The 26,005-nt window shown below is 39.1% G+C and overlaps 1 protein-coding gene across 1 annotated transcript; it reads left to right on the top strand.

Annotated features, from left to right (window-relative positions):
- Nucleotides 1-330: 330 nt before the first annotated feature.
- On the top strand, nucleotides 331-25,268 carry gabra6a (gamma-aminobutyric acid type A receptor subunit alpha6a). Its single transcript, XM_036575346.1, has 10 exons — nucleotides 331-366; nucleotides 1,723-1,829; nucleotides 1,983-2,050; nucleotides 3,747-3,967; nucleotides 5,406-5,488; nucleotides 5,577-5,720; nucleotides 9,407-9,559; nucleotides 12,593-12,840; nucleotides 17,414-17,657; nucleotides 25,192-25,268. The coding sequence occupies exons 1-10, from the start codon at nucleotides 332-334 to the stop codon at nucleotides 25,266-25,268; spliced, it is 1,380 nt and encodes a 459-aa protein (XP_036431239.1). The 5' UTR covers nucleotide 331.
- Nucleotides 25,269-26,005: the final 737 nt, after the last annotated feature.

Raw genomic sequence — 26,005 nt, 5'->3', positions numbered from 1 at the left:
CTGGGGGCCCTGGTGATGCACATGAGCTGGGATCATTTAAACATCCTCAGATTTAGATGGAGTGATAATGAGCCAGTATTAATTATGGATGTAATTACGCTTTTTAAACTGTGTTTATTTTTCTTTTCACCACTTGGGTGAAACCAGGCCTGCTTGTTTCCAAAACCCAGTCACTTAGTGGATTCTCTTAATCCCTTAACTCGATTATTCCCCAAGATCTCACCTCAGACAACTCTGCAACACGCTGAGAGTCGCAGCGCAGCGAAGACAAGAGACCCAAGTTATGGACTTGTACTGTTGGAGAAGGAGGCACCGGCTGAGTGTGGAGAACATGGGCCGTATTTTGGCATTGTTTTTATTGATGTGGTGAGTGGAAACAGCCTGGAACAAGTGACTGTGTCTGTTTTTGACATAGTGAGAAGGTACATGTGATATTTATAGACAGGTTAAAGGGGTATGGAGGTATAGAACTGCCTGATAAGATGTGTCTTTACCCTCTAAAAGGGAATTACTTTCCAACATTTCAGCATAATTAAATGGTTAAGATGTAAACAAAGTCATTCAGCGTGGTTTGAAATGCTCCATTCCAGATTAAGCATTGTTCACAGTGGTGGTGATAGGAACCAGACGTCAGAAACATTTTAAGGCCCTCCTCACAGAAAGTTGTTACATGAAATGGTTACAGATGCACAGCCTGATGTCTGAGACGTTGTTTTAAGATAAAGTTTGGCCTAAAACATGTTTTTAAAATGCATTCATAACAACATAGTACATGTGATGAGTTCTAAGGCTGAATAGTCCCTAAAGAAAACTTATTTTTTCAGATTTTCCACTATTTTACCATCAACAACATTACTTATAAACACTCAGAAGACTCGTGTAGGTTCACTGGTGGTTTTGGACAGTGAATAAAGTGGCTATATTTGTGTTGTAGACATTGTGACGTCTGGTTCCTCCCATCACCACCACTGTAAAGAAATCTGAGTCTGTAAGTTTCTCTACAGTGAACCATTTCATACCAAACCACTCTGAATGACTTTTTTTTTACATCTCAGTGACCAAATTAAGTAGAAATTTTGATAAATCAGCAAATTCCTCTTTTAAAAGAGACTCTTTTTTATATAGTTCTATAATTTACTACAGGACTAATGTTATAGATTACTATGAGACAGTACTACAGGAGCCCTATACAGAGGTCAAGATATGACAGGTCATTATAGAAGTATTATAGAGCCTACGCATTTAAAAAACATGGTTCTTTAAGGGTTCTTTGGAAAAGAAAATGGTTCTGCGTAGAACCATGAACACTCAAAGAACCCTTTGCATCATGAAAGCGTTCTTCAGATTGATGGGGAATGTGTTTTATACGGTTCTATATAGAATCTTTTAGAAAAGGGTTCTATAAAGCGCCTAAAGAGAGTTGTGCTACTGTTACAGGCTTGGCACTGTAACAACAGAAGAACCTTTTTGGTGCTATGTAGAACTCTACAGCACATTCTCCATCAATCTGAAATCAGTCTGAGGAACCCTTTAATGATGCAGAGAACCCTATAGTCATGCATGATTGTCCATATTGTTCCATATAGAATCATTTTCTTTACTAAAGAACACAGAAGAAGCATCACTTTTAAGTGTAATGGTTTATTATGGTATTGCTGTAGATTTTCTGTAAGGATTTCAATCAAACTTGCTAAACCGTGTATAAACACCTTGTCTCCTCAGTGTGGGCGATGTAATAGGGAACGCAAAAATAAGCTCAGAAAACATCACACGCATTCTGGATCGGCTTCTTGAGGGTTACGATAACCGGCTGCGTCCTGGATCAGGAGGTGACTCTGTACACTTACATCATTTACATTCATAACATTTTATACATGAATACATTGTATTACATTGCATAACTGACGTAAAGGTTAAGATGTTCTTCTGGGCAAAAGTGATTATGATTTTTAAGTTCTTTCTCAATGTCGTTTCCTCTACAGTGTCAGTCACTGAAGTCAAAACAGACATATTTGTGACCAGCTTTGGGCCAGTGTCAGATGTTGAAATGGTGAGGAGATCACAGTTCATCACTCACTCCTCTCTGTCTTTTGTCATTTGTTGTTGCTGAGGGTCGTGGTGGGGACGCTGTCGTCCAGGCACTGAATGGTGCTCTGTGGACAGTGTCATAAGAACCCATAATGGAGTCTGAGACTTGTCTCTCTTTCTGTGTGAAGTCACATGTTTTAATGCCACTCCAAATAGTTAAAGGGGAATTCCACCTATTTTTCAAAATTTCTTAATAATTAAATAGTTAGGATGTCAACAGTCAACAATCTCATTCAGAGTGGGTTACCAACTCACAGTTCACAGTGATGGTGATAGGAACCAGACGTCTGAAGTGTGTAATTCCTTTAAATGCTGTCTCAATTTCGAAACGTTGGTAGAATTCTCCTTTAGCAAACCCATTCACATTCACCAAGTCTTTCCAACATGTCTTGTAACATATTGCAGGAAAAATCAAACACACAATGTAGCCTGTGCAAAACATACAGCATGTTTTATATTTTGTATTTTCTTTTTTCCAACATGTTAATCTCAGTGAATGAACAGTAGAGGATGTAGAGGGTGTGTTAGCTTATTTTCACTTAAGAAATACGCAAAACATGTAATTTGACTGAGGGTATTTAAACTTTTGCATACGACTGTGCAACAGAACTTATACAGCAGACCAAAGTGTGGCCTGTGGGTCAAAGTAAGCCCTCAAAGACATTTGATTTGGTCCACCAGAAAGTCTAACCCTGTACACTCTCAGGCAATGAGGGAACACAGTTTTAAATAACTTCTTATTTTTTAAATCTTTTTTTAATGTTAAGCTATTTTAAAGTACTTTTAGTGACAAAGCATGTGGTGCACACACGTACATACATACATACATACACATACATACACACACACACACACACACACACCATCTAAACTGCTTATCCTTCTGGGTCACGGTGGGGTGCTGGAGGCATGTGGTGTAATGCTATAAAATAAAAGAATAAGCTGGCGATTGTGAGCTAATTGAGCATAACAGTTGTGCACAGACAAGTGAAGATATAGAGACTTTCAGTGTGTGGTGCAGGGTGCCTTATATATAACAAAACCACAGTATTAAAAAACGACAATATATATTACATAGAATGGCAGTGTGTGAAATGTAAGACGAATAAGTTGCTGGCTACCTATTTTGTCTTGGCCCTCGGCTCACTATAAACATACTTTGGTGCCCAAGACAAAAAGTTTGACCACCCCTTGTCTAAAGTGATGATATTAGACCTCGGGTGAGCATCTAACAGTATTCACTTGAATTGTGTATCATGTAATTATGTTTATTCACAATCAAAAGTAGGTTTTTTATTGTTTTGATAACCAACAAGAAGCTTAATTTATTGTTATATATTAAGTAATAACTCACTTTTAAAGCCACATGGATTGATTGATTTGACATTTTTGTTAAATCGGAGAGAATATGAGACAACCTGAGAAAACACAATGTGAGACAACCTGAGAAAACACAATATGAGACAACCTGAGAAAACACAATATGAGACAACCTGAGAAAACACAATATGAGACAACCTGAGAAAACACATGGACCAAAGGAAGTGTACAGTTTCACATATGGACATTAATGAGTTAAGAATGTTGCATGAAATTTGCCCGAATTGTGGTGGTGAAGAGATGAACTTGGGTTCATTTCATGTGTATTTGTTACACAGGAGTTCACCATGGACATGTTTTTCCGTCAAATGTGGGTGGACGAGAGGTTGGCGTTCGAGGGCCCCATTGAAATCCTGCGCTTGAACAACCGCATGGTGGACAAGATCTGGACGCCTGACACCTTTTTCCGCAACGCAAAGAAATCTCTGGCACACAACACAACCTCACCCAACAAGATGTTCCGCATCATGCAGAACGGCACCGTGCTCTACACCATGAGGTACATGAAAAAGTCATGAACAACCCCGACACTCAAAATAGCAGCAGGAAACGTAATTAAGAGATCGCCAAGAGACAGTAAGCATATGGAGAGGACGAGCTACAAGATGCTATTTTCAGTTTCCCCAAATATTGAACTCAAGGTTCAGTCTAGGTCGTGTTGACAAATCCTTGGCGTCGTCTTACCTTACTAGATAACACAGATAACTAGATACTAGATAACTGCTGCTAGTGCACTTATTAGTACAGCATGTGGATTGAGCCCTTGTGTATTTGGCTAGTTGTGTTACTCTATATACATCTAGACTTCAGTTGAATTACACACAAATATTGGCACCCCTGGTAAACATGAGCACCAAAATATTCTTAATGACTTATTCTTTTGGTCTTTCTTTCAAACTATTAGCAAAAATCTAACCTTTGTTTAAGGTATAATGATCAAAAGAAAAACTAAATCTTGTCATGAAAAAAAATTTTCTTAAATTTATATATCCACAATGATTGGCACCCTTAGAAATACGTAGGAGTGAAATCTAACGGAAGTATAGTCCCATTCATATCTTATGTTTTTAAACCTAAAAAATTACCTACAAAGTACCTTTAGCAGCAGAAAAATTATCTACTGTGATTGTTAATAATAATAAAAATGTATTTTAGTTAGTGAAAATTTCTGTATCTTATATTTAGTCACCTTTTTATAAATGCAAGGTTGTGTTACAGTGATTTTATCACAGTTAAGCAGGAATTCCACTTGTTTTTCAATATGTCTGCATAATTCAATCATTAAGATATGAACAATGTCATTCAGAATATTTTTATGTGAAATTTTGATTGTAGAGAAACTTACAGACTCAGATTTGTTTGCAGTGGTGGTGATAGGAACCAGGGGTCACAGTGTCTACGTACAAAATATATATATTTAATTTGGTATGAAACCTACACATGTAAAGTTGAAAATGGTAAAGTAGAGGTAAATTTGAAAAGTTTAAACAAAACAAAAAAAGAAGTGTTTTATTTAGGGACTATTTTGTTATACAACACCTCATATGTTCATCTCTGCCACGAATATATTTACAAATGTACATTTTAGGCAATGATCTTATCAAAACTATCATAAAACCTATTTTTAAGGCATTTAATAACTTTCTGTGGAGGCTTTTAGAGACTTTAAACTCTCTAGACGTCTGGTTCCTATCACCACCACTGTGAACAATTCTGACTATGTTTCTTTAGAACAGAGCCTTTCACATCAAACCACTCCTAATGACTGTTTACATCTTAGCCATTTAATTCTGCAAAAAATGTTAACATTAAGTTGGCTTTCAAGCGGCTTATCATCATCCCTAACACCCTTTTGGTGAAATCACTGTAACGCATGGTCTCAAGTTGCTTCTTGCTTTTTTAATTTATGTGTGTCTCTTTCTGGGGTGGTTTTTCAGACTGACTGTAAGTGCAGAATGCCCCATGAAGCTGATGGACTTCCCCATGGATGGCCATATTTGTCCTCTGCGGTTTGGAAGCTGTGAGCACCTGCTCTCTCTCTCTATCATCAGCACCACAGAGGTTCTTGATTTGGCTTTAACTTTTCTGTTTTTCTGTCCTGCCTGCAGATGCCTACACAAACCGTGAGATCATTTACACATGGAGGAAGGGCCTGGAGGAGTCAGTGGACATCCCCCCTGAGTCCTCCAATTTACTGCAGTATGATCTAATCGGAAAGACGCTGTCCAGTGAAACACTGAAGATCAGCACAGGTAGGCACTGGCCCTCCTGGTTGGATAATGGCTCTAATTAATGGACAGTGTTGCTTCAAATGAAGGGTGGGCAATGTGGCACAAATATAACATAACAGGACCTAAAAGCACTGATAAATGATGTGTCATTATGTTTAGTTTTTTTGAAGTTTGCAAGCAAATTGGAATAAACAGAATGTACCACATTTAAAATGTACTAAGATCTCACTTATGCATCAGTAGGACACTTGATGATTTCAAATTATGTCAAAGAATTTATACATGGACATACAAGTTTTTTGTCCTGACAGTGAAGGTATATTCTGATATGCTCTGATTATTCATGACATTAACATTAACATTAGTCACTGGTGCCACAACATGTCACTGGCGTAACACCAGTGGCTGTGACACCAGTGACATTCTGGTTAAAACCAAGGATTTTGTAAATTGGCTGACTTCTCGGCAGTCATGTGACCTTGTGCAACTATTCAAAATCAGTAATAAAAATGATATTCAGCATTATTTTGACAAAATTTTTATTAGCCACCCATTAAAGCACATAAATACACCAGGCAGACATAACATTATGACCACCTCCTTGTTTCTACGCTCATTGTCCATTTTATCAGCTCCACTTACTATATAGGAGCACTTTGTAGTTCTACAGTTACAGACTGTAGTCCATCTGTTTCTCTGTATACTTTGTTAGCACACTTTTACCCTGTTCTTCAGTGGTCAGGACCCCCATGGACCCTCACAGAGCAGGTACTATTTGGGTGGTGGATCATTCTCAGCAGTAACACTGATGTGATGGTGATGTGTTAGTGTGTGTTGTGCTGGTACAAGTGGATCAGACACAGCAGTGCTGCTGGAGTTTTTAAACACTGTGTCCAAGTGCTCCTATATAGTAAGTGGAGCTGATAAAATGGAAAATGAGCATAAAAACAAGGAGGTGGTCACAATGTTACGCCTGATTGGTGTATATAATAAGCAAGTGTGGACTCTCCATTCATGTCTTGAGATGCATCCTCTCTGATAAGCCTTGACCCAAGGAAGCAGATTAACAGAGTTGAAAATACTATGTCAAAATGTAACATAAGAGTCCTGATAACACCTGTGACCGAAATCTCTGTGACAAATTTTTAAAATGTATTTTTAAAATGTAGTACAAGGTTAATGATATAAAAAGTAAACATGAATCTGTTTTATATAATTCCTAAGTTAAACCTCTTAAAAATATTGTTTTATATCAAAAATGGTTTCTCAAATGTTGAAAATTGGTTTTGTGACGAGCTGTTCGACATATGCAGAGCGACTATGAAAGAGGATAAAGAAAGAAAAATAAGAGAAATCATGAGGGAAAAGTGTTATTTAATCTAAGGTCAACTGTGTAAACGTACACACCGACTTTTGGAGCTGTGCCTAATATTTTAAGCCCTGCAACCTTTGTGACATGGTTTCCCACTTCAAATGGAGAATGACCCAAATATATATATATATATATATATATAAATTTCTTTTTTTTTATTTGTTTCAAAACAAATTAGAGATTTCGTGGTGCACTGAATTTTGCTTCCTAAAGAGTTATACTCTAATCGATCCATTCTGTCACAGATACACTCCCCTAAAGTACTACAGTAGCAATTATTGTAGCTACTGTGGTGCCAATTAGCAACAGAATGAGTAACTTTTCCAACCTAATTGCGTGATGTAACAGTCACAAGGTGGGCATATTGCTGGCCAAATGCTTCCCTGAGCGGCAGTGTAAGATGCTTAACTAGTCAGGGCTAATTTATTCTGTTGTGTGTGCCTTTAAAAAGAACAGAGAAGGCTAAAGCCGCTCGCAGGCCCTGAAGCCATACGGGGTCTGCGAGAGGGAGATTTATGCGCAGGCAAAAAGCAGTGTCCCCCTGCTGAGGACCCATCAGATCAGTGAGGCACAGAGACAGTGGATCAGGCGCAGGCCCAAATGCGAGGACAGTGCCCCAGTTAAAGCCAGAGAGAGGGAGACAGAGAGAGAGAGAGACTGTCTCTCTCTCTTTCTTTTCACCTTATTCTCTGATAAACTGCTCTTCTCACCTCATTCACTGATAAACTAGTGCTCTGAATGAACTAGATTCAAATGTGTGCATCATTTCCACATGAATAAAATATACTACATTAACACCAAGGCTGCATTTTCAGTAATTGGGTTGTATGTTTTATTTGTGTTGAGTCATTGTTCACATTTAAACCCCTCATGCATGATGTTCACATCTGTTGGAGAATTTTTTCAACCTTCGTTATCACATAATATTTTTATTTTAGTAAGAAATTGTTTACAAATTATTTTGTTGCCTACAAGCAACATTATGTGAGAGTGGATGGATTTAGCCAGTAGCAAGTGAAGTGTTATTTATGCAGCCAGCTGAGAGATCACTGCAGTTATCATCTAGTTTTTTGTTTAGGCTTATAGAATTAATTGTGTTTTTTGTTTATTTAGGAAATCTAACTTCAGTATTTAATGTGTACTCAATATTAGAGGCTAGAAGTCCACTCCAGTCTGTCATGTCGCACTCAGCAGAGATGTTTTTTTACTGTCAACAGTATATAAATGTTTATTTCTGAAAAATCTCAGTGCTTAAAATTTCCTTGATTCTTTTTATGTGTTAGTATGGTTCTAACTGTTGTATGTAAGTGCAGACCATGCCTTCAGCATGGTGGTGGTAGTATGAGGGAAGACTGATTGAGGGAGGGGGAGAACTCTGAGAACTTGGGCTGGAGTTCTGAGCAGCTTCTGCCTGTAGCTAGAAGGCCAGACCCCCCTCATGTCTGTAGTAGGACTGATGTAGGACTGAGAAACAGAGAGGGGATGGGGTGGCAGTGGGAATTGCAAACCCTTCATCACGGGAACGGAAGGTGAGGTTGTGAATTTATAGGCCGTTAGATTGGAAGAAGGAGGGGTTTCATGCATGCTCCTCCCCCAAACTTCAGTTATAATATAATTACATTTTGTGGTTTTCAATGATTATTTGATTTGTGAGAAATGAAAAAACATTAATTTTCCAGATACTTAGATTAAAACATGCTGTTCTTCATATAAAACACTTTCATTTCTTTCTGTTGTTGCACAGTGTTGCCTCAAGGAAACATAACCCAAAAATACCTTGTACACATTGTTCTTCAAAAATTGTGTTTTATTTTAATAAACACGTCAATTTTATGCAAGAAGACTGAAATATAACTCATGCAAAAAGGGGGTTGAATAAAGTATATTCCATTTTTCCCTCATAGAGCAAAGAAATAAACATTTAAAATAATGACGCTTTATGCCTCCATGTGTTGCATGTTACAACAATTTAAATCAGTCATTTAATTTCATACAGTTTTATAAATTGTATTTGTATTTGGAATAAAAGTGTAAGTGGAATAAAAAAGATGTTCTTTTGTATCCTGTGAATATCCTGAACATTATAAACAAATGAAGACATTTTTAATAACCTCTAAATGTAATTATATCCATGTGATAACCAAGTGGGAACATATAGTGAATATCTTTTCACGAAGGCCTTGGTTAAAATCGGAATGGCTGAACATTTAAGAACCTCCCTGTCCCTCTTATAGTGCAGTGCATTTTAAATATATGACATAAATAGTTTTAACTTTAAACTCTTCTCCTCATACTCTGTGTCCTCCTTTGCCCTCGTGCTCCCGCTCTGTTTCAGGCCATTACTCCGTCAAGCTCGTTCATTTCATCCTCCAGAGGAAGCTGGGCTATCATCTGATCCAGACCTACATCCCCCTCATCATGGTGGTTGTGCTGTCCCAAGTGGCCTTCTGGATCAACAAGGAGTCGGTTCCAGCTCGCACTGTGGCTGGTAGGGAAACACTTTCAGACCTGCTTTAATCTCAGAACCAGGTGGTCCTTCTACATTAGACCACCACGTGCTGTATTTACTCTACCGTTCAGAAGTTTGGAATCACTTGCTGCATTATACGTACAATTTATATAACATAACTATTCGCCAAAGGGTATTTTTAGATGTTTTATTCTATATTTCTGGACTTATGTGAGCAAGAGGTTATTAAATGCTAAATAATATAATGTAATTGTCTGCAAAAATGTAAAATATTACATTAATATTTTTATGAAGTTTGTCAAGTATCTACCTTTTACGGAGCCCCTAAGGGGCCGTGATTAAAAAATAAAAAAAGTTAATGACACTGTGTTCCCTCGCAAATGTTTTGCATTACGATGCAACAGTTTGCATTCACTTGCAAAAGCTGTGCTTTGCTAAGCTCAGACATGAAGCAGCTCATTGAATTTTATGTTGATCTTGGATTGAAATATAAAGACGTCGCTTCTCAAAATCAACATGATTCTGCTGTTAGTGATGCAAACTGAAACAGAGGTCGAGCGTCTGCGTACAGTAAAAGCTCCATTTACAGAGACTGCAGAGAACAATTGCTGAATAAACTCAGCATAGACTGGTGAAACTGGGGAAACAGCTTTTACCGTTAAATGTGCTAAAAACAAAGCTCTAATGTAGGCAATGTCGTTGGGCACCTCTGGTCCTAGTTTGCTTGCTGTCTGATGAGCGTATATTTTGCGAGGGAATGCAATGTCATTAACTTTTTTTATTTGCCAGCCCAGCCACTGAACCATAGACTATAAATACAATCAAGCTGGCATGACTTTTACCTCACTAGACACGCAGAATTGAAAAGACAACAGCAAATCTGTCTTTATTCAGCACAAAATGGACACCAGAGGCAACGAAAAGATAAATAAAGAAATAAATACAACCCGCCCCAAAAATCTGCCCCAAAGTTGTAGTTTTTCAAAAATTCCTTCCACCTTCAAGACACATCATCAGAAGAAGGTTTTACTGGTCTTTAATTTCCGATGTTTTACAGTTTTCTCAGTCATTTTAGAATCTTTTACAGCCCTCATGATCATTCGTAACACATCTGAAACATCTTTTCCTTGTGTCCTCTTAGGTGTTTGAAACATAAAGTTGCACAGGACAAGCAGAGTTATATGTATATAAAGTGTATGAAATCATTTTATACACTTTATACACAGAATCATTTTATACACGTTTTTAATGTGTATTTATACAACCAGGGTGTTTCCTGCCTCTGGGAAACACATATATACATATATACATATATATACATGTACACGACTCTACATATATACACATATACACACTATACAGATTAGTATACACCATTATTGCACCACTACAATATAAAATCTTTGTACGGTAATGTAAGTTATTAAATAAAAGCTATGGTATGTAAAGTTTCCATATATTCAGTTATACCATAAAAGTATAAATGCATGTGATTTTTGCTACATGGTCATGATTTAATTGGGATATTGTTACTTGAATGAGATCCATGACCTGAAGTTCATTGTCGTGAGCACTTTGGCCTTTTAAAATCATTCCCATGGTACAACGCTGGTACACTCTTTAAAAAGTGGTACACTCTTAAAAATCGAGCTGCCACAGACAGTTCTTTGGAGCAGCTCCATGAAGAGATGAGATGTGCAAGTCTTTTTAAAGTTCAAAGACTCGCAACATAATGTAAAGGCTCTATACCAATTAAATGTCTTTGCTAGCACCATATGTCTAAGCCAAGAACCTTTTAGAAACCTTTATTTTTTTAAATGTAGAGGTCATGCAGTGTTAGCCCAGTCATTTAGTCATTTAAAAAAATGACTTCATCTGTTCACAAAACAACAAGAATAATGTAATAGTGCTTTATTCAAACCTTGAAAACTAAAGCAGGCCTAGTTTAGTATATAAAGGCATTTGTTATAGTCTCCGCAATGTCTTTTTCTCCTCCTGCCTGCAGAGGGTGCCAGTCACCCCACAATACTGTATGAATCAGACTGCACTGAGTATTAACTACATAGACTAGTCACAGTCTAAACCAGTGTTCCTCATATCCAGTCCTGGAACATTGTAGACTTTAGTGCATTCCTTCATTTATTCACCTAAAACAATGCCATGTACAAATTCTAATCAGAACAGCTATGACTGCTGGTAACGTTTGATGATGACATACAGCAAATATTTTACAGGCGTATTAATATTGCGTAGTCATCAATAAAGGCGGCTCTGACAAGCTCTAGAATTAGTAGTATTTGATGTTTACAGCGGGTCGGGTTCTAGATTGGGGTTTCCTTTGCAGGGTTTGGCCCAGAAATGAGGTCTGATACATGTTTATGACCAAGTCCAGCAAAAATGCCTGTAGATTTTAGTCATCAATGAAAGTGACATACATCCTAGCATTACAGAAGGCTTGATCCTGTTTGTGTTTGACTCAGAAATGTTTTATTCTCTGATTTGCTGAGTGAATCAGCAAAGTCAGATATATATTTATGACCATATTCACTGATAGTCATATGCAAAAGTTTGGCCACACCCAGTCAAATTATACAGCTGATTTTCTCAATGAAATTAGGTTAACATATTCCATACAAGGAATTTAAAACTTTAGTGCACAATTTCTGTTTATTTGCTGAGCTGAACACATTGGAAAAAAATAAAACATAAAATATAAAATGTACCATAACTGTTGCACAGGAAATATTTTATGTTTTATTTTTTCTCCAATACGTTCAATTCCTTTATAAATGGTAGGCCCAGAGTTTTATTACACGCTTCTATAACCTAAGAATAGCTCAGCCAGTTTGCACTGAAGTCCCTGTAGTTACTGAGTAATAAGCCTTAGTCTGTAATAATCCTGAGATTTTAAGGGGGTAAAATGTGCAGAGGTGCGTTCTCTGTGGAGGGTGTGTTAACTTTTAGAAAATCAACAATATAATTTGACTAGGGGCGCACAAACTTTTACATACGACCATACGACCGTCTCCTGTAACCTGCTCTGACCTGCAGGAGTCACCACCGTTCTGACCATGACCACTCTGAGCATCAGCGCCCGCTCTTCCCTGCCCAAGGTGGCCTACGCCACGGCCATGGATTGGTTCATCGCCGTCTGCTTCGCCTTTGTGGCCTCCGCTCTGGTGGAGTTTGCTGCAGTTAACTACTTTGCCACACTGGAGGCCAACAGAATGAGACGCAGACTCTCCAGAGGGTCCGTGCTGGAGTCCATAGCCGAGGGCAGTGATGATGAAGACGAATCGGTAACTACTGCATCCCTTGAATAAGGGGTGGCCAATATGACAGTGTGTTATAGTGATAAATTAGGTCACGATACACTGTTCTGTGTATATTGTGGACATCATTAGTACTGATTGTATGTCATCCATTTATGATATAATCTCATTTAATTAATTTACTTTTACCAACAGTTTCATTTTTCCTCCTGTTCCTTTTTTTAATTGGTTCTTTTAGGTAAGCAAGTAAAAAAAATCTCCTTTTTTCATAGATTTGGTTAAAGCTGCACTATGTAAGATCTCTGTTTTGTTAAAATTGACAGAACTAGCATTACTGAGTCAGGACGAAAAACACTAAGATATGATGTCCATGTGCTGCTGTTAATCTCCCTGCAAAGCCTCAAATGCTAATTTAAAAGTCAGAGGTGTCAGGTTGAATGTTGTGGGAGTTTTTTGGACCACATCCTAAGCCTTTACATATAAACATCACATGCACAGACTCAGAAAGAAGGTCCGGCTTGATGTTTCAGCCTCAAATGCAAAATCAACATTATACTGATAAAGATATGATGACACCAGTAGATTTCATCATAAATACGATGTTATAAATATGGTGGAATCTGATCCAAGATCAACCCTGCTTTGATAGTACCAGCCACGATGTTGTCTGAAATGGCTGCCCATTAAGTAGTAAGTCATACTGTGTCCCAAACCACATCGTCAAGACTGTATGACCTTAATAAAGACCCTGATGCTTGTTTGAGCAAGTTGAAAGAATTTTTGCTGATGTATATTTATAGAAAAGATTTGGGCTATTTGGGTGACTATTGAGTTCTAGTGCTTGTTAGCAATGTTAGCCTCGCCACTCCGGTTCTAAACTAAAGAAGCACAATTTGTGCTCAAACATGTCTTGGCTGACCAACTACATCTGTGGTAAATGGAAAATTGGGCATATTAGATTTTTTTTGCCAAACTACTCCTTTAAGGAGTCTAAAGACACTTTGTCCTTAGAACCATGTTCCCTGGCCTGAATGATAGATTTAGCTCCCCAGTGTTGTCCCTCAGCCCGTGGAGTGACTGACATGGTTTCTGGTCTGCGTGACGAGTGTGACAGCTCTTTTTGCAGTCGGAGCGGCTCTGCCCCACAGTTCTATTTATAAAGCTCTTTTCACAGTAGATTTTGTCAGAGAGCAGCTTTATAGACATCTGGGCCTAGACCCCAGCGAGGAATCCAAAGGTTACCGTGGCACGGAAAATATTGCGGGATAGGGTACTGAGAGAAGCCAACACTCAGAAGGAGTTGTGACCACCTTCTGGGCTGCACCATTTGTTTGCATGTGAACTTTGGCCTGCCACATGTCAAAACCGCTACGCATTATCCTTTAGACGTCTGGAGTCGTGATGCTTTGTATTCGGCTTAAATTTCGTTTAATTATTTAAGTGTGATTATACAATGACGTACAGGGATGGGGTTTTAAATAGGGGTGCTGAGATTTTAAGCAGCATATACACGTAGACAGGAAAAATCATTTGCCTTTTTCCATTGGAAAGTTTTTTTTTTAAATAATTTACATCAAACCGAATGTGGCCTTTACTACACTTAAATATTATAAAGTTCTGATTTTTTACATTATTATTATTATTTTTAGCAGTAAAACCTTCCTGAAATCTGGGGGTTCTGCTGACCCCTCATACACCCAATTCTCGCATCTATGATTAGTTAGAGAGTTAATGAATCACATTTACACTTTGTATACAATAGTGTGCAAAAGTTTAAACACCCCATCAACTTCCATATTCTGCTGCTTTTCTTAGTGAAAATAAGTTAGCACGTCCTCTACAGAGGACACACTTAAAAATGGTTTTTCTACAAATTTTAGTGCTCAATTTCTATTTATTTGCAAAGTTTGGAAAAATAAAACATAAAATATAAAATGTGCACAGGCCACATTTTATGTTATATTTTTCCTCATTATGTTGAATTCAGCAAAAACACAGTAATTGTGCATTAAAATGTGCACAAAGTGTGTTCTCTGTAGAGGATGTAATCACTTATTTTCACTTAGAAAATCCACAAAACCTGTAATTTGACCTGGCTGCCCAAACGTTTGCATATGACTGGACATTTTGCATTAACAAGTTAATTCAAGTCTGCGCGACTATTTCAGTGTCAAGAAATGACAACCATGGCAAAATCTTTGCGTGAAGCAAAACTGTACATACAACAATGACTTTTCATAAAATATAAATCATAATAAATTATCATCGCTCCTTCTTACAAACACAAATCCAGTATGGACTGAATATGTATCCACACCTTTGGCATATTTTTCTGTTTGCTTTAATTATCAAAGAAATGATTATAAACTGACACCATGCTGTTTTAAATGTGACTTCTGATAAACCACCAGCGGCACCCAGCCGTCGTCCTTGTCTGTATCGTTCATGTACAGTTCCCTGTCTCGCACAGCTGTAACTGAATCAGGACATGTGTGATGAGAATGTGATGTGCTGAGGCTGGATATGCTAATGCTGCAGGCATGCAGTGTCTCCAGAGAGCGCTCCCATGTGGCCAGCTCATGCCTGGCGTTTTAAAAATAGCCTCTATATTAGAACCGCGCTCCATGAGATCTTCTGTAATCTCTGTGTGTACTGTGGAGATACTACCTACTACCCTCCTGTTCCTCCTCTCTGGCTGGGAGGAGGACGTGTCACCACACTCCGTCCTCAAACTTAGAAGATGTTGTCTATATACTTTTGCTTAGGAGGCTTTTTTAATCTATGTGTAGCCCTTGAGCTCCAAGTGCATCTCTACTGTTTTGAACAGTTTTGAGAAAAATTGGTATTGAGAATCAGGACACCATTTAAATCCAAACATATCATGAAAACATGATTTTGATTATCTTTTTTAAATAATGAGTTTGATCTACTGTGTAATCGCTCTTAACCCGACACAAAAAAGTGATATCTTTGCCATTTTATGATCTCTTTTCCATTAATAACATAATTAACATAAAACGCTGTCGTTGTGTTTATTTGATATGAAGAAAATGGGATCTAACAAAGACGAAAATTCTTTTTTTTTTAATTCATTCTGAGTCACAAACTAGCTTTGTGAACAAGTTGAATAGGAATAGAAGTTACACGTCATTGTTTTATTGTTACCTTGATTAGACACATGAATAATAAGCATTTACTTATCTGAAGTGAGCTCTGGATGAGCTTACGTGCTCACGGTGCCCCCAACAATAAAGACAGCCTTATGCATATTTTATACAGTGATAGAAAACATGGTAGCACACAAAAAGCTCCCAATCTATACACCAAAACTGATACAGTTACTTTAGTTTGGTCAAAGGCTACATGCATGTGGCCAAATTCCTGTGTTGACATATTTAAATGAGCAGCCCTTTCTTTTTTTTTGGGCCTGATACCGAGCTTGTTGAGTTCATGTGGTTAGAATGTCAAAATATACTGTTTTTTTTTTCACTTTTTTATACAATTCATATATAGAAACTGTGCTTGTTGTCTTGAATTTATCATGGCTGTGATCTCACAACCGTGAAGACAGTTCCATATGACCGCGTATTCGGCCTACAGCAGTTTAGACCCACCACTAAAGTGATGCAGAGTGTTGTTACTGCAGACAGTCTGTAGCAGAGTTATTGGAGGAGAAGATGAGGAGATTAAACGTTGTGCTGTTCCTGGCTGTCGGGAAGCAAACAGTTCATTTTTGCCTTCCAAAGAATCCAAACATCTGAGAAGCTCACGTTGATTTTTTTCTGATGTCGCTGAAGATTTTAAACTTTAGTTTCAGACACAGTTACAACACAGCCTGCTTAATTCTAAGGGATAAAGAGTGATAGCATAATATTATTTTGGTATATAAAACCACATAAAAAACAAAGAAAAAGCAGTAGAGTACAGAAAAAAAGAGAACATAAGCCAGCCAACACCTAAAGTAGGTCTTGCTGCAGTTGGCAACAAAAGTGCTTCAAGCTGCACCCTCTAGAAAGTGCAACAGTGTGTGTATGTTGTGCCATGTTCTCTGTTAGTCGACTCAGTGGTAATCTCGGGCTTGCTGTGGAGTTGTTTCAGCACTTTCTGAGCTTTAAACGTCACCTGTAATGCAGAAAAAAGCTGCACGTAAGCAGCTTTTGCGCACAGGAAAGTTGTTACTGGGTCTCAGGCACTTTCTCTCCTCTATATCTTCTATGGAGTCGCCCTTATTTTCAACAGCCCCTCTTATTCAGTGTATTCACATGCCAGCTGCTGCATATGCTGCCTGTCAAAAGTTTGGGGACGCCTTTGTTTTTAAACTGTTTTTAATATAAATGAGCTTGTCTAGTCAGTTTGCGATGAATCATCCCAGTATTTCTATTTTATTCCCCTGTTGTGTTTTTAGCATTAGGAATGCAAATGTTGGCAGAATGAGTTGGTGACTAATTGTTAACCGGCAGGTCAAAATTCAAGGATGCAACCCAAAATATAAATGATAAAATGGACAGTTTCTGTTCTAAAAACACTGATTGCCTGCGTCACATTCAAAGCCACTGCAAAATACTTTTTGTATGCATTTATAAAATATGTTCTTTTCTAGACGGTGTCTGACCCCAGCGTTGGAGGTCGGGTGAGGAAGAGGATGGGCTCAATCTCCGAAGCCCCCAAAACCCGTCTGCCCATCTTCCTCCAGCAGGGCTCAGCCATCCCACCCAATGTGACGCTGGCCGGCCTCAGCCCCATTGACAAGTACGCCCGCATCCTCTTCCCACTGGCCTTTGCTGTTTTCAACATCATCTACTGGTTTATCTACCTCAGCAAGGACACCATAGAGCAAGCCAGGTGTGTGTGTGTCTGTATGTATGTACCCAGCTGCCTTTCTCAGTCACAGAGTTGGGAGATGATTCAGGCTTTTCTAGGCGCTTAAAGTGACAGTTCAGCCAGTAAACCCAGTTTGATCAGCAAAGACATGTTTGTTGCCTTTAGCTGGCTTCTTTCTTTTTGCACTAGATCTACAAGGCTAATGTAGAGGGGTGTACCGATACTCATATTTTCAAGTTAAAGATGGTTTTCAACTCAAAAGTTGATTACATTTTTAAATTTTATGTATACAAACTATCGTGATTTTACAGAAAAACAAGTTATCAAACAGAACTTTTTCAAGTACCTGCTCTACCACCCTTTAAAGGGGAACTCCACTGATTTAGCAAAATGACTTAATGATTCAATGGTTTACAGGTAAACAAAGTCATTCAGAGTGGTTCGGTGTGAAATGCGCCTTTTTAGAGAAATTACAGAGTCAGAATTGTTCACCATTATAGTACTAGGAACCAGATGTCCGAAGCATTTAATGGCTCTTAAAACTACATCCCATTAAGTTATTACACAAAGTGGTTATGAATCCATGGCTTAATACCTCAGACTTTGTGTTGTGATAGATTTGTTATAAAGTTTTGGCCTAAAATGTATTTTAAGTATAAAGTTTTACTCTAGATCACTTCTGTTTCCTCTCAAAACTGCATTCTCTACTGAGATCAATGCACCAAAGATAACGTGCTTTTGTTGTTACTAGTCTGTTCAACACGGCTAACGCTGGCATTTCGTTTACAGTTTATTTTTACAGTTTTTTACCTATTTGGGAAGATGGCAGAGTATGCGGAGGACTGTGAGGAGGTGTGTTTCCTAAATGTCATAGAGCCATATCCATTTGAACCAGAACACACAAATGAGTGGCAGTGATTTGAAGAAGACAGAGACAAAATGGGGAGAGAGAGAGAAAGAAAGAGAGAGAAAGAGAGAGAGAGAGAGAGAGAGAGACTGTCACTCACAAATGTCTCTTACCCTGATTCCAGTTCCTGTGGTGGAAAACACAACAGAGGGAACAGCCGTTTTCTTTAGCAGCGGGCATTAAAAAAAATCCGCTTTGTATTTTTTCACTGGTCTTGAGTCGTCTTTGTTGGTTTTTAGTTCAGTTTCGGGAACCAAAAAAAACGCACCAAACTGTATTTTCTCCATTTATTTTTACATCCTGGTCCAGCGCCGTCCACCACCACTCTGAACAATTAACCAGCAAGGTGTAACTGTGATCTATCGCAGCTCCTCTGATGAACAACTTTACTCACATCAGCTCTGAGTTTTGCTGACACCGTGTGACACAGCACTGCCCACCCAAACAACACAAACCATGTGCAGGGGGGAGAGGTACATGCAGGGCGTTACGGAAAAATAGTACCTAAAGAATACGTAACTTTTTTTCGATTTAACAGTATTTTACCTTTATCAGTGCGAGATATGAAACATTATAAGACAAATGTAAGTTCACTGGTCATTTTGGATGGCAGATAAAATGGTGATATTTGTAGTGTAGATATGGATGTCTGGTTCCTGGTATTACAATAGTGAACAACTTTGACTCTGTAAATTTCTCTAGAAAAAGGCGCATTTCACATCAAACCACTCTGAATGAGTTTGTTTACATTCAAACCACTGAAAGATTAAGTAAATTTGAGTTCCCCTTTAACAACATAACCCCCCAAAGTCAGAATCCCTACAATTAGAAAGCGACTTCAGAATAAAGTCCTGTCATTTGAGCACAGCTGCGCTCCCAGATGCCAAGTTTTGATCATTGACTATATTTTCCAGGAAAGACAGTAAACGAGATGTTCAGAAGACCGATACAGTTCTACATTTCGCCACAATGTTTTGAGTGTTATTTTTCCACTTTTCAGTACTGCATTCAAACATTTACACTCTTACTAATGCATCGAACAAGAAATAAAAGTGTACACCTCAAAAATCAGCACTATCAGTTTTTTTATCGACAAAAATGGACAAAATTCATACCTCCTAATTTAGTCATTGCCTATTCCAGCCATCTTCCCCCTATCACATGATGCTGCTAAGCTGGGATGGTGAAGGCTAGCTTGTGCTTTCTCAGAGTCACATGAAGCACATCTTTTCAAACTGATGCTAATGCAACTTAATAGGACAGCTCAAGGTGCTTGGAGGAGAATGCTAACTGTCAGTTCTATTACACTGGCTAATAGACATTGAATACCCACCCAGAGAGAATGAGGAAAGTTACGCTGTGTTGGATTCCCACTTATGTATGGCTGTGGCTTCATCAGTGATTACCGTGATCTATGGGGCAGTCGGGGGCTGGAGGTTAGGGAACCAGCCCTGTGACCAGAAGGTCGCCGGTTCGGTCCCCTGAGCTGACAGTACGTGACTGAAGTGCCATTGAGGCACCTAACCCCCAACTGCTCCCCGGGCCCTGTGGATAGGGCTGCTCACTGCTCCCTAGTGTGTGTGTTCACTAGTGTGTATGTGGTGTTTCACTGCACAGATGGGTTAAATGCTGAGGTGAAATTTCCCCAATGTGGGACTAATAAGGGTCACTTAATCTAATCTAATCTATTCTTCCAACAACAGAGCCACTTGGGAACCCAATGCTGCATACTTTGACCCATTTTTGATCAACTTAATGTTGTTTGAGGTGTGTGAGGTGATCTGGGCATGCAGTTTGCACAATGCTAATCAGTGACTATAAGCTACTATGACTTTTTTGTCAGCATTCGCTTCATAGCTCCAGAAAAAACCTGCTAAAGAAGCAAATACCAAACATGTCCTGGCTGATTGATTAAATCTGGTGTAAGGGCAATGTTGTACAAATTACATTTTTTTGCTAGACTATTCCTTTAAAAGGTTTAGGTCTGTGAGTAGAAGGGAAAGGTTTATTAGCAGAGAAAGTCTGAAGTCCTGAAAAGTGAGTATCTGATTGTTTATAACAGTGAACGCTCAGGTGCCTGGTGAGGTGTGGCTCAAGACAGGTGAGGGGTGGCTTGTCGCTTTGGAATCCAGGCTTTCTGTTTTACCTATCTCAGTGTAAAGTCTTTATTTTCACAAACTGCACACACACACCAATATCAGTGCACCAATACCGTGAGCCTTACCTGTGATCATGCCCTCCGACTGTGGAGGTGCTGTGAGTGCAGTTCTCTTTGATCTGTTCCCTTTTGTGCAGTAAACAGCTGAGGCTAAGTCACCCCCACGCAGCACACACTGATCTGCTCACGCTCCCCTAAAACAATAGCAACATGCTCTCCTTGTCTGAATTTTTTGGCTCAGCTGTAAATGCATGAATAATTTCTGACTGTAAAACAGCCTCGGGACTGACTAGACAAAACCAGAAGAGCGGAGGGTGCGGCCAGTTGACTCTTGCACCGAAAAAAGTACTGCATTGAATTTTATTCATTCAAACATGTATCTTTTCTGCATGAATAAAATACAACCCCATTTCCAAAAAATTGGGACGCTGTGCAGAATGTAAATAAAAAATAGAATGCAATGATATGCAAATCATGTAAACCATAATTTAAAGGAAAATAGTTCAAAGACAACATATTAAATGTTGAAACTGAGAAATTATTGTTTTTTGAAAAATACAATAACTGTGCACTGATAACAAGCTGAGCGGTCTTTAGCCCAGAGGACACAGTGTCTATGATTTCCAAAAAGAATTTCAAATGTTGATTTGTCGGACCACAGGACACTTTTCCACTTCCCCTCAGTCTATTTTAAATGAGCTCGGGCCCAGAGAAGGTTTTTTTGAATCCTGTTTATATGTGGTTTCTTCTTTGCATTTTAGAGTTTTAACTTATATTTGTGGATGCAGCGCCGAACTGTTTTCACAGACAGTGGTTTTCAGAAGTGTTTCTGAGCCCATGCAGTGATTTCCACTACAGAATCATGTCTGTTTTTAATTTTTTCTTTAGCATTACATAACTTTACCAGCCCTTTTGTTGCCCCTGTCCCCAACATTTATGGAACGTGTTGTTGGCGTCAAATTTAAAATGGGCATCTATTTTTCAAAAAACAATAACATTTCTCATTTTCAACATTTGATTTGTTGACTTTCTATGATTTTCATTGAAATATAGGGTTTAAATGATTTGCACATTGTTGCATTTTGTTTTTATTTACATTTTTCACAGCATCCAACATATTTGGAAATGGGATTGTATATTATATCAACACAGTTGCTAAAAGTGAGTAAGCGAAAGACAAAATTGTGATTTCACTCATGTGGAAATGACGTGTGGACAGTGAGTGGACACAGTGTTTAAAAACTCCAGCAGCACTGCTGTGTCTGATCCACTCGTACCAGCACAACACACCACACACTAACACACCACCACCACGTCAGTGTTACTGCAGTGCTAAGAATGATCCACCACCCGAATAAGAAGGACTACAGTCTGTAATTGTAGAACTATAAAGTGCTTCTATATGGTAAAATGTACAATAAGTGTAGAAACAAGGAGGTGGTTTTAATGTTATGGATGGTCAGTGATGTACACTTATTATTATATATGATACTTCAATACGTGTCACAATTCATATTCTGATGCACCACATGATCACAAAATGTACCTGGCCTTTCATAACTGCTGCCATCTATAGGTGTTAAGTAGGTACTACATCCACATTTGTGGATTGAACTTTAGAAATAAACAATGATTATGAATACATAGATAAACATACATACATACATACATCATCTAAACCGCTTATCCTTCTGGGTCGCGGTGGGGTGCTGGAGCCTATCCCAGCTGTCATTGGGCGGAAGGCAGGATACACCCTGGACAGGTCGCCAGTCCATCGCAGGGCAGACAGACAGACATACACAGTCACACACTCACTCACACCTAGGGGCAATTTTAGCATGTCCAATTAGCCTGACTGCATGTCTTTGGACTGTGGGAGGAAACCGGAGTACCCGGAGGAAACCCACGCAGACACGGGGAGAACATGCAGACTCCACACAGAAATGACCCTGGTCGCCCAGCCGGGAATCGAATCTTGCTGTGGGGCGACAGCCCTACCCACTGCGCCACCGTGCTGCCCTACATAGATAAACAATCCAGTAAAAAAGAATAAATATATTTGACACAAGGGCTCAAACTGAGTAACGGTTCAGCAATTAAACACACTATCAGCACAACTGTATGTTTTAATTTTAGCGAGGACAGTCTGGATGTCATGTAGCTGCTGCTAGAAGGCCTCTGTTGACGCCTTCCTAGCAGTGGCAGCAGTTCCTGATTGGGGCTTAAATAGCTAATCGAGTCCAAAATAGTGCTCGAAAAGCATCACATACTCTCTGAGCTGACGCCCTTATCACACCCAGAGCCCCGTGCTCTGGTGTGCTTGTACGTGAGAGCAGCAAATGGGAGATTTGTTGGAGGTTTCTTGCCGCTCGAATAAAATTGCACAATAGCAAGGCTGAGAATGGCTTGAGAGAGGCATCGCACAGCACAGCGCTCGCTCTCCGTGCGCCGCCGACCATGATTTCACACTCAGAACAAATGATTTTCATCAAACATTAATCACTGACGTCATGATGCAGAGCCACACTCGCTCGGAGAGGTGTAATCTTTGCTCATCTCGTGTTTTGTGTCTTTGTGTGTTTTTTATCTCTACAGGGAGATCGACTGAGTCTCTCTGGCGCACGGTTCAGCTCAGCCAGCTCTGCACTGCTGAAGAAAAAGCATCTGCTGGTTTCTTTTTTCTCTCTTAAATTCAGATTCCCATTTAATGAAGCTGTTTGGCATAACCATATTGGGTTAAAGTGTTGCCAAAACATTTAAATCTGCTGATCGTGTCTGTCTGTTAACCCATTAAACTGTAACAGGCTGTATATGGGTCCACACTTCAACTCTTTTAACTACATAACTTACATATTACCTACATATTGTTGCTGTTACATTAAAACATTATTTTTTCAGCTTTTGTTTGTACATCCTGAGATCATTTTATGATGAATGGACCAATAGAAATGGCCCAAAATGACCTGAGGTAACATCTTGTTATGTTACTGTACATAAAAGAGTTAGAAATGTCTGTATGTTCCTTTGTTGGTCACCAATTCAGAGATATGAGCTTTTGTCACGACAGCCACAATACATAGTATTAATTTGAATATATACTGTACATTTAAGTATACAGCATACATTACACTGAAAACCAGTACCGCCACTGACTTCATACCATCAGTGTGCCATCAACTTTAACTCAAGATGGGATTTTCTTAGAATGTAGACATATTTGTATCTCTGTCTCTGTCTCTCTCTCTCTCTCTCTCTCTCTCTCTCTCGCGCTCTCTCTCTCTCTCACACACCCACACACACACACACACACATTCTAGTCTCTCTCTCTCTCTTCCGATGTCAAGCACCTTATGGAACTGTCTTGTAACTCACTCATTTACTGACTCACTCACTCACATTTAGCATCTGAAGATTCTCCACAAGGGAGCGTCATTAACAGTCACATAGCTTTTGGTGCTTCATGAGAGCTTCATAAGAGCAGTGCCTCATCAGTGACAATGCGTTCTTGTTCCCTCTCTCTCTTTCACTTTCCGTTCTCTCTCTCCCCCTTGTTTTCTCTCTTTCTTTTACTTTCTCTCATATTCTACTGTCTCTCCTTTTAAATATGAGGCATCTTATGGAACTGTCTTGTAACTCACTCATGTTTAGCATCTGAAGATTCTCCACAAGGGGGCGTCATTAACAGTCATAGCTTTTGGTGCTTCAGAAGAGCACTGCTTCACATCAGTGACACTGTGTTCTTGTTTCCTCTCTCTCTCTCTCATTTTCTGTTCTCTCTCTATTTTCTCTCTTTCTTTGTTTCTTTTGCTTTCTCTCATGTTCTAGTGTCTCTCCTTTTACATATGAGGCACCTTATGGAACTGTCTTGTAACTCACTCACTCATGTTTAGCAGGCTGAAGATTCTCCATAAGGGGGCGTTGTTAATGATCAAATAGCTTTTTGTGTTTCATAAGAGCTCCATAAGAGCTCACTTTCCATTCTCTCTCTCTTTCTGTTTTTTTTTGCTCTCTCTATTTCTGTTTTGCTCACTCTCTCTCTCACCTCTTTCACTCTCTCATTCTCTCTCTTTCTCTGTTTCTTTTCCTTTCTCTTATTCTAGTGTCTCTTCTGTTAGATGTGAGACACCTTATGGAACTGTCTTGTAACTCACTCGCTCATGTTTAGCAGGCTAAAGATTCTCCACAAGGGGGCGTCGTTAACAGTCAATTATCTTTTGGTGATTCACATCACTGTGTCCTTCTTTTCTCTCTTCATCTCTCTCTCCTCTCACTCTTTGTCTCTTTCTCTCCTTCTCTCTCCACGTCCTTCTTTTCTCTCTTTCTCTATGCTAACTATCCTCTCTTTCTCTCCCTTTCTCACTCACTCTTCCTTTCCATTCACTCTCCCGCTCTCTCTCTCTCTTTCACTCTCACTCCTAGCTGTGATGGTACACAGGCCTGTCTGACACTGCTTGACAAGCATGTGTTCCCACTCCTGTGTTTTTTCTGTCAGCCATATGCGCCTCTTTTTCCGTCCGTTTGGCTCTGTCGTTCAGGCCCGTGTCCCTCACTGCTATCTACTCTGACTAAATCTGTGCATGCAGCACATCGTAAACCTGCACCGCTTATTATCCGGACGTGTGTACTTGTGTACGTGTGTGTGTGTGTGTGTGTGTGACAGAGAGTAAGAAACACACCCAGAATAAAAAGTTGATGATATAATCTGCAGCTCTAACCGGTGATGCAACATTGAACCAACGCTTTTAGATGTGTGCCCTCTATAGAGACCCAGCCTTCACTGCACTGGATGAGGAGCAGCGGTGGGGGCTCATATTCTCCAGCAGCTTCAAAGAATTCTCCATCTGAGAGGAAAAAAGAACCGAAAAACAAAACGAGAGCAAGAGAATGATCAGAGGAGTGAATTCTGATACTTGCATCTCCTGGTGCAGCCAGTCTGTGATTTCCAAGGTGCTTTCCCAACACCGGCAGTGAGGATTTTGATGGAGGAGCTTCTTTCTGTGGACTGTAATCTCTGTTTGGAGTATTTCAGTAACTCTGTTTGTTTTATTTAGAGTGAATCCAAGTCACCCACTTACAGTTGACTCCTCAAACTGTAGGCTTATCATTGAGTTATTAATATAAAACTTGTTCAGTGTTAGCTATGGAACTAATATGTAAGTTATGTACAGCTGTATGCAAAAGTTTGGGCACCCCTGGCCAAATGATATATTTTAATTTCTGTTAACAAAAGTAAACATCAGAAAAATATTAAAAAACATTTTAATGTGAATGTTAATGCTCAGCTACTTTGTATTTGGTTAACTTAA

This window comes from Colossoma macropomum, unplaced genomic scaffold, assembly GCF_904425465.1.
Source record: "Colossoma macropomum unplaced genomic scaffold, Colossoma_macropomum, whole genome shotgun sequence".
Classification (NCBI taxonomy): domain Eukaryota; kingdom Metazoa; phylum Chordata; class Actinopteri; order Characiformes; family Serrasalmidae; genus Colossoma; species Colossoma macropomum.
The sequence above is the reverse complement of the archived record's forward strand: the minus strand, read 5'-3'. Positions and strand labels throughout refer to the sequence as shown.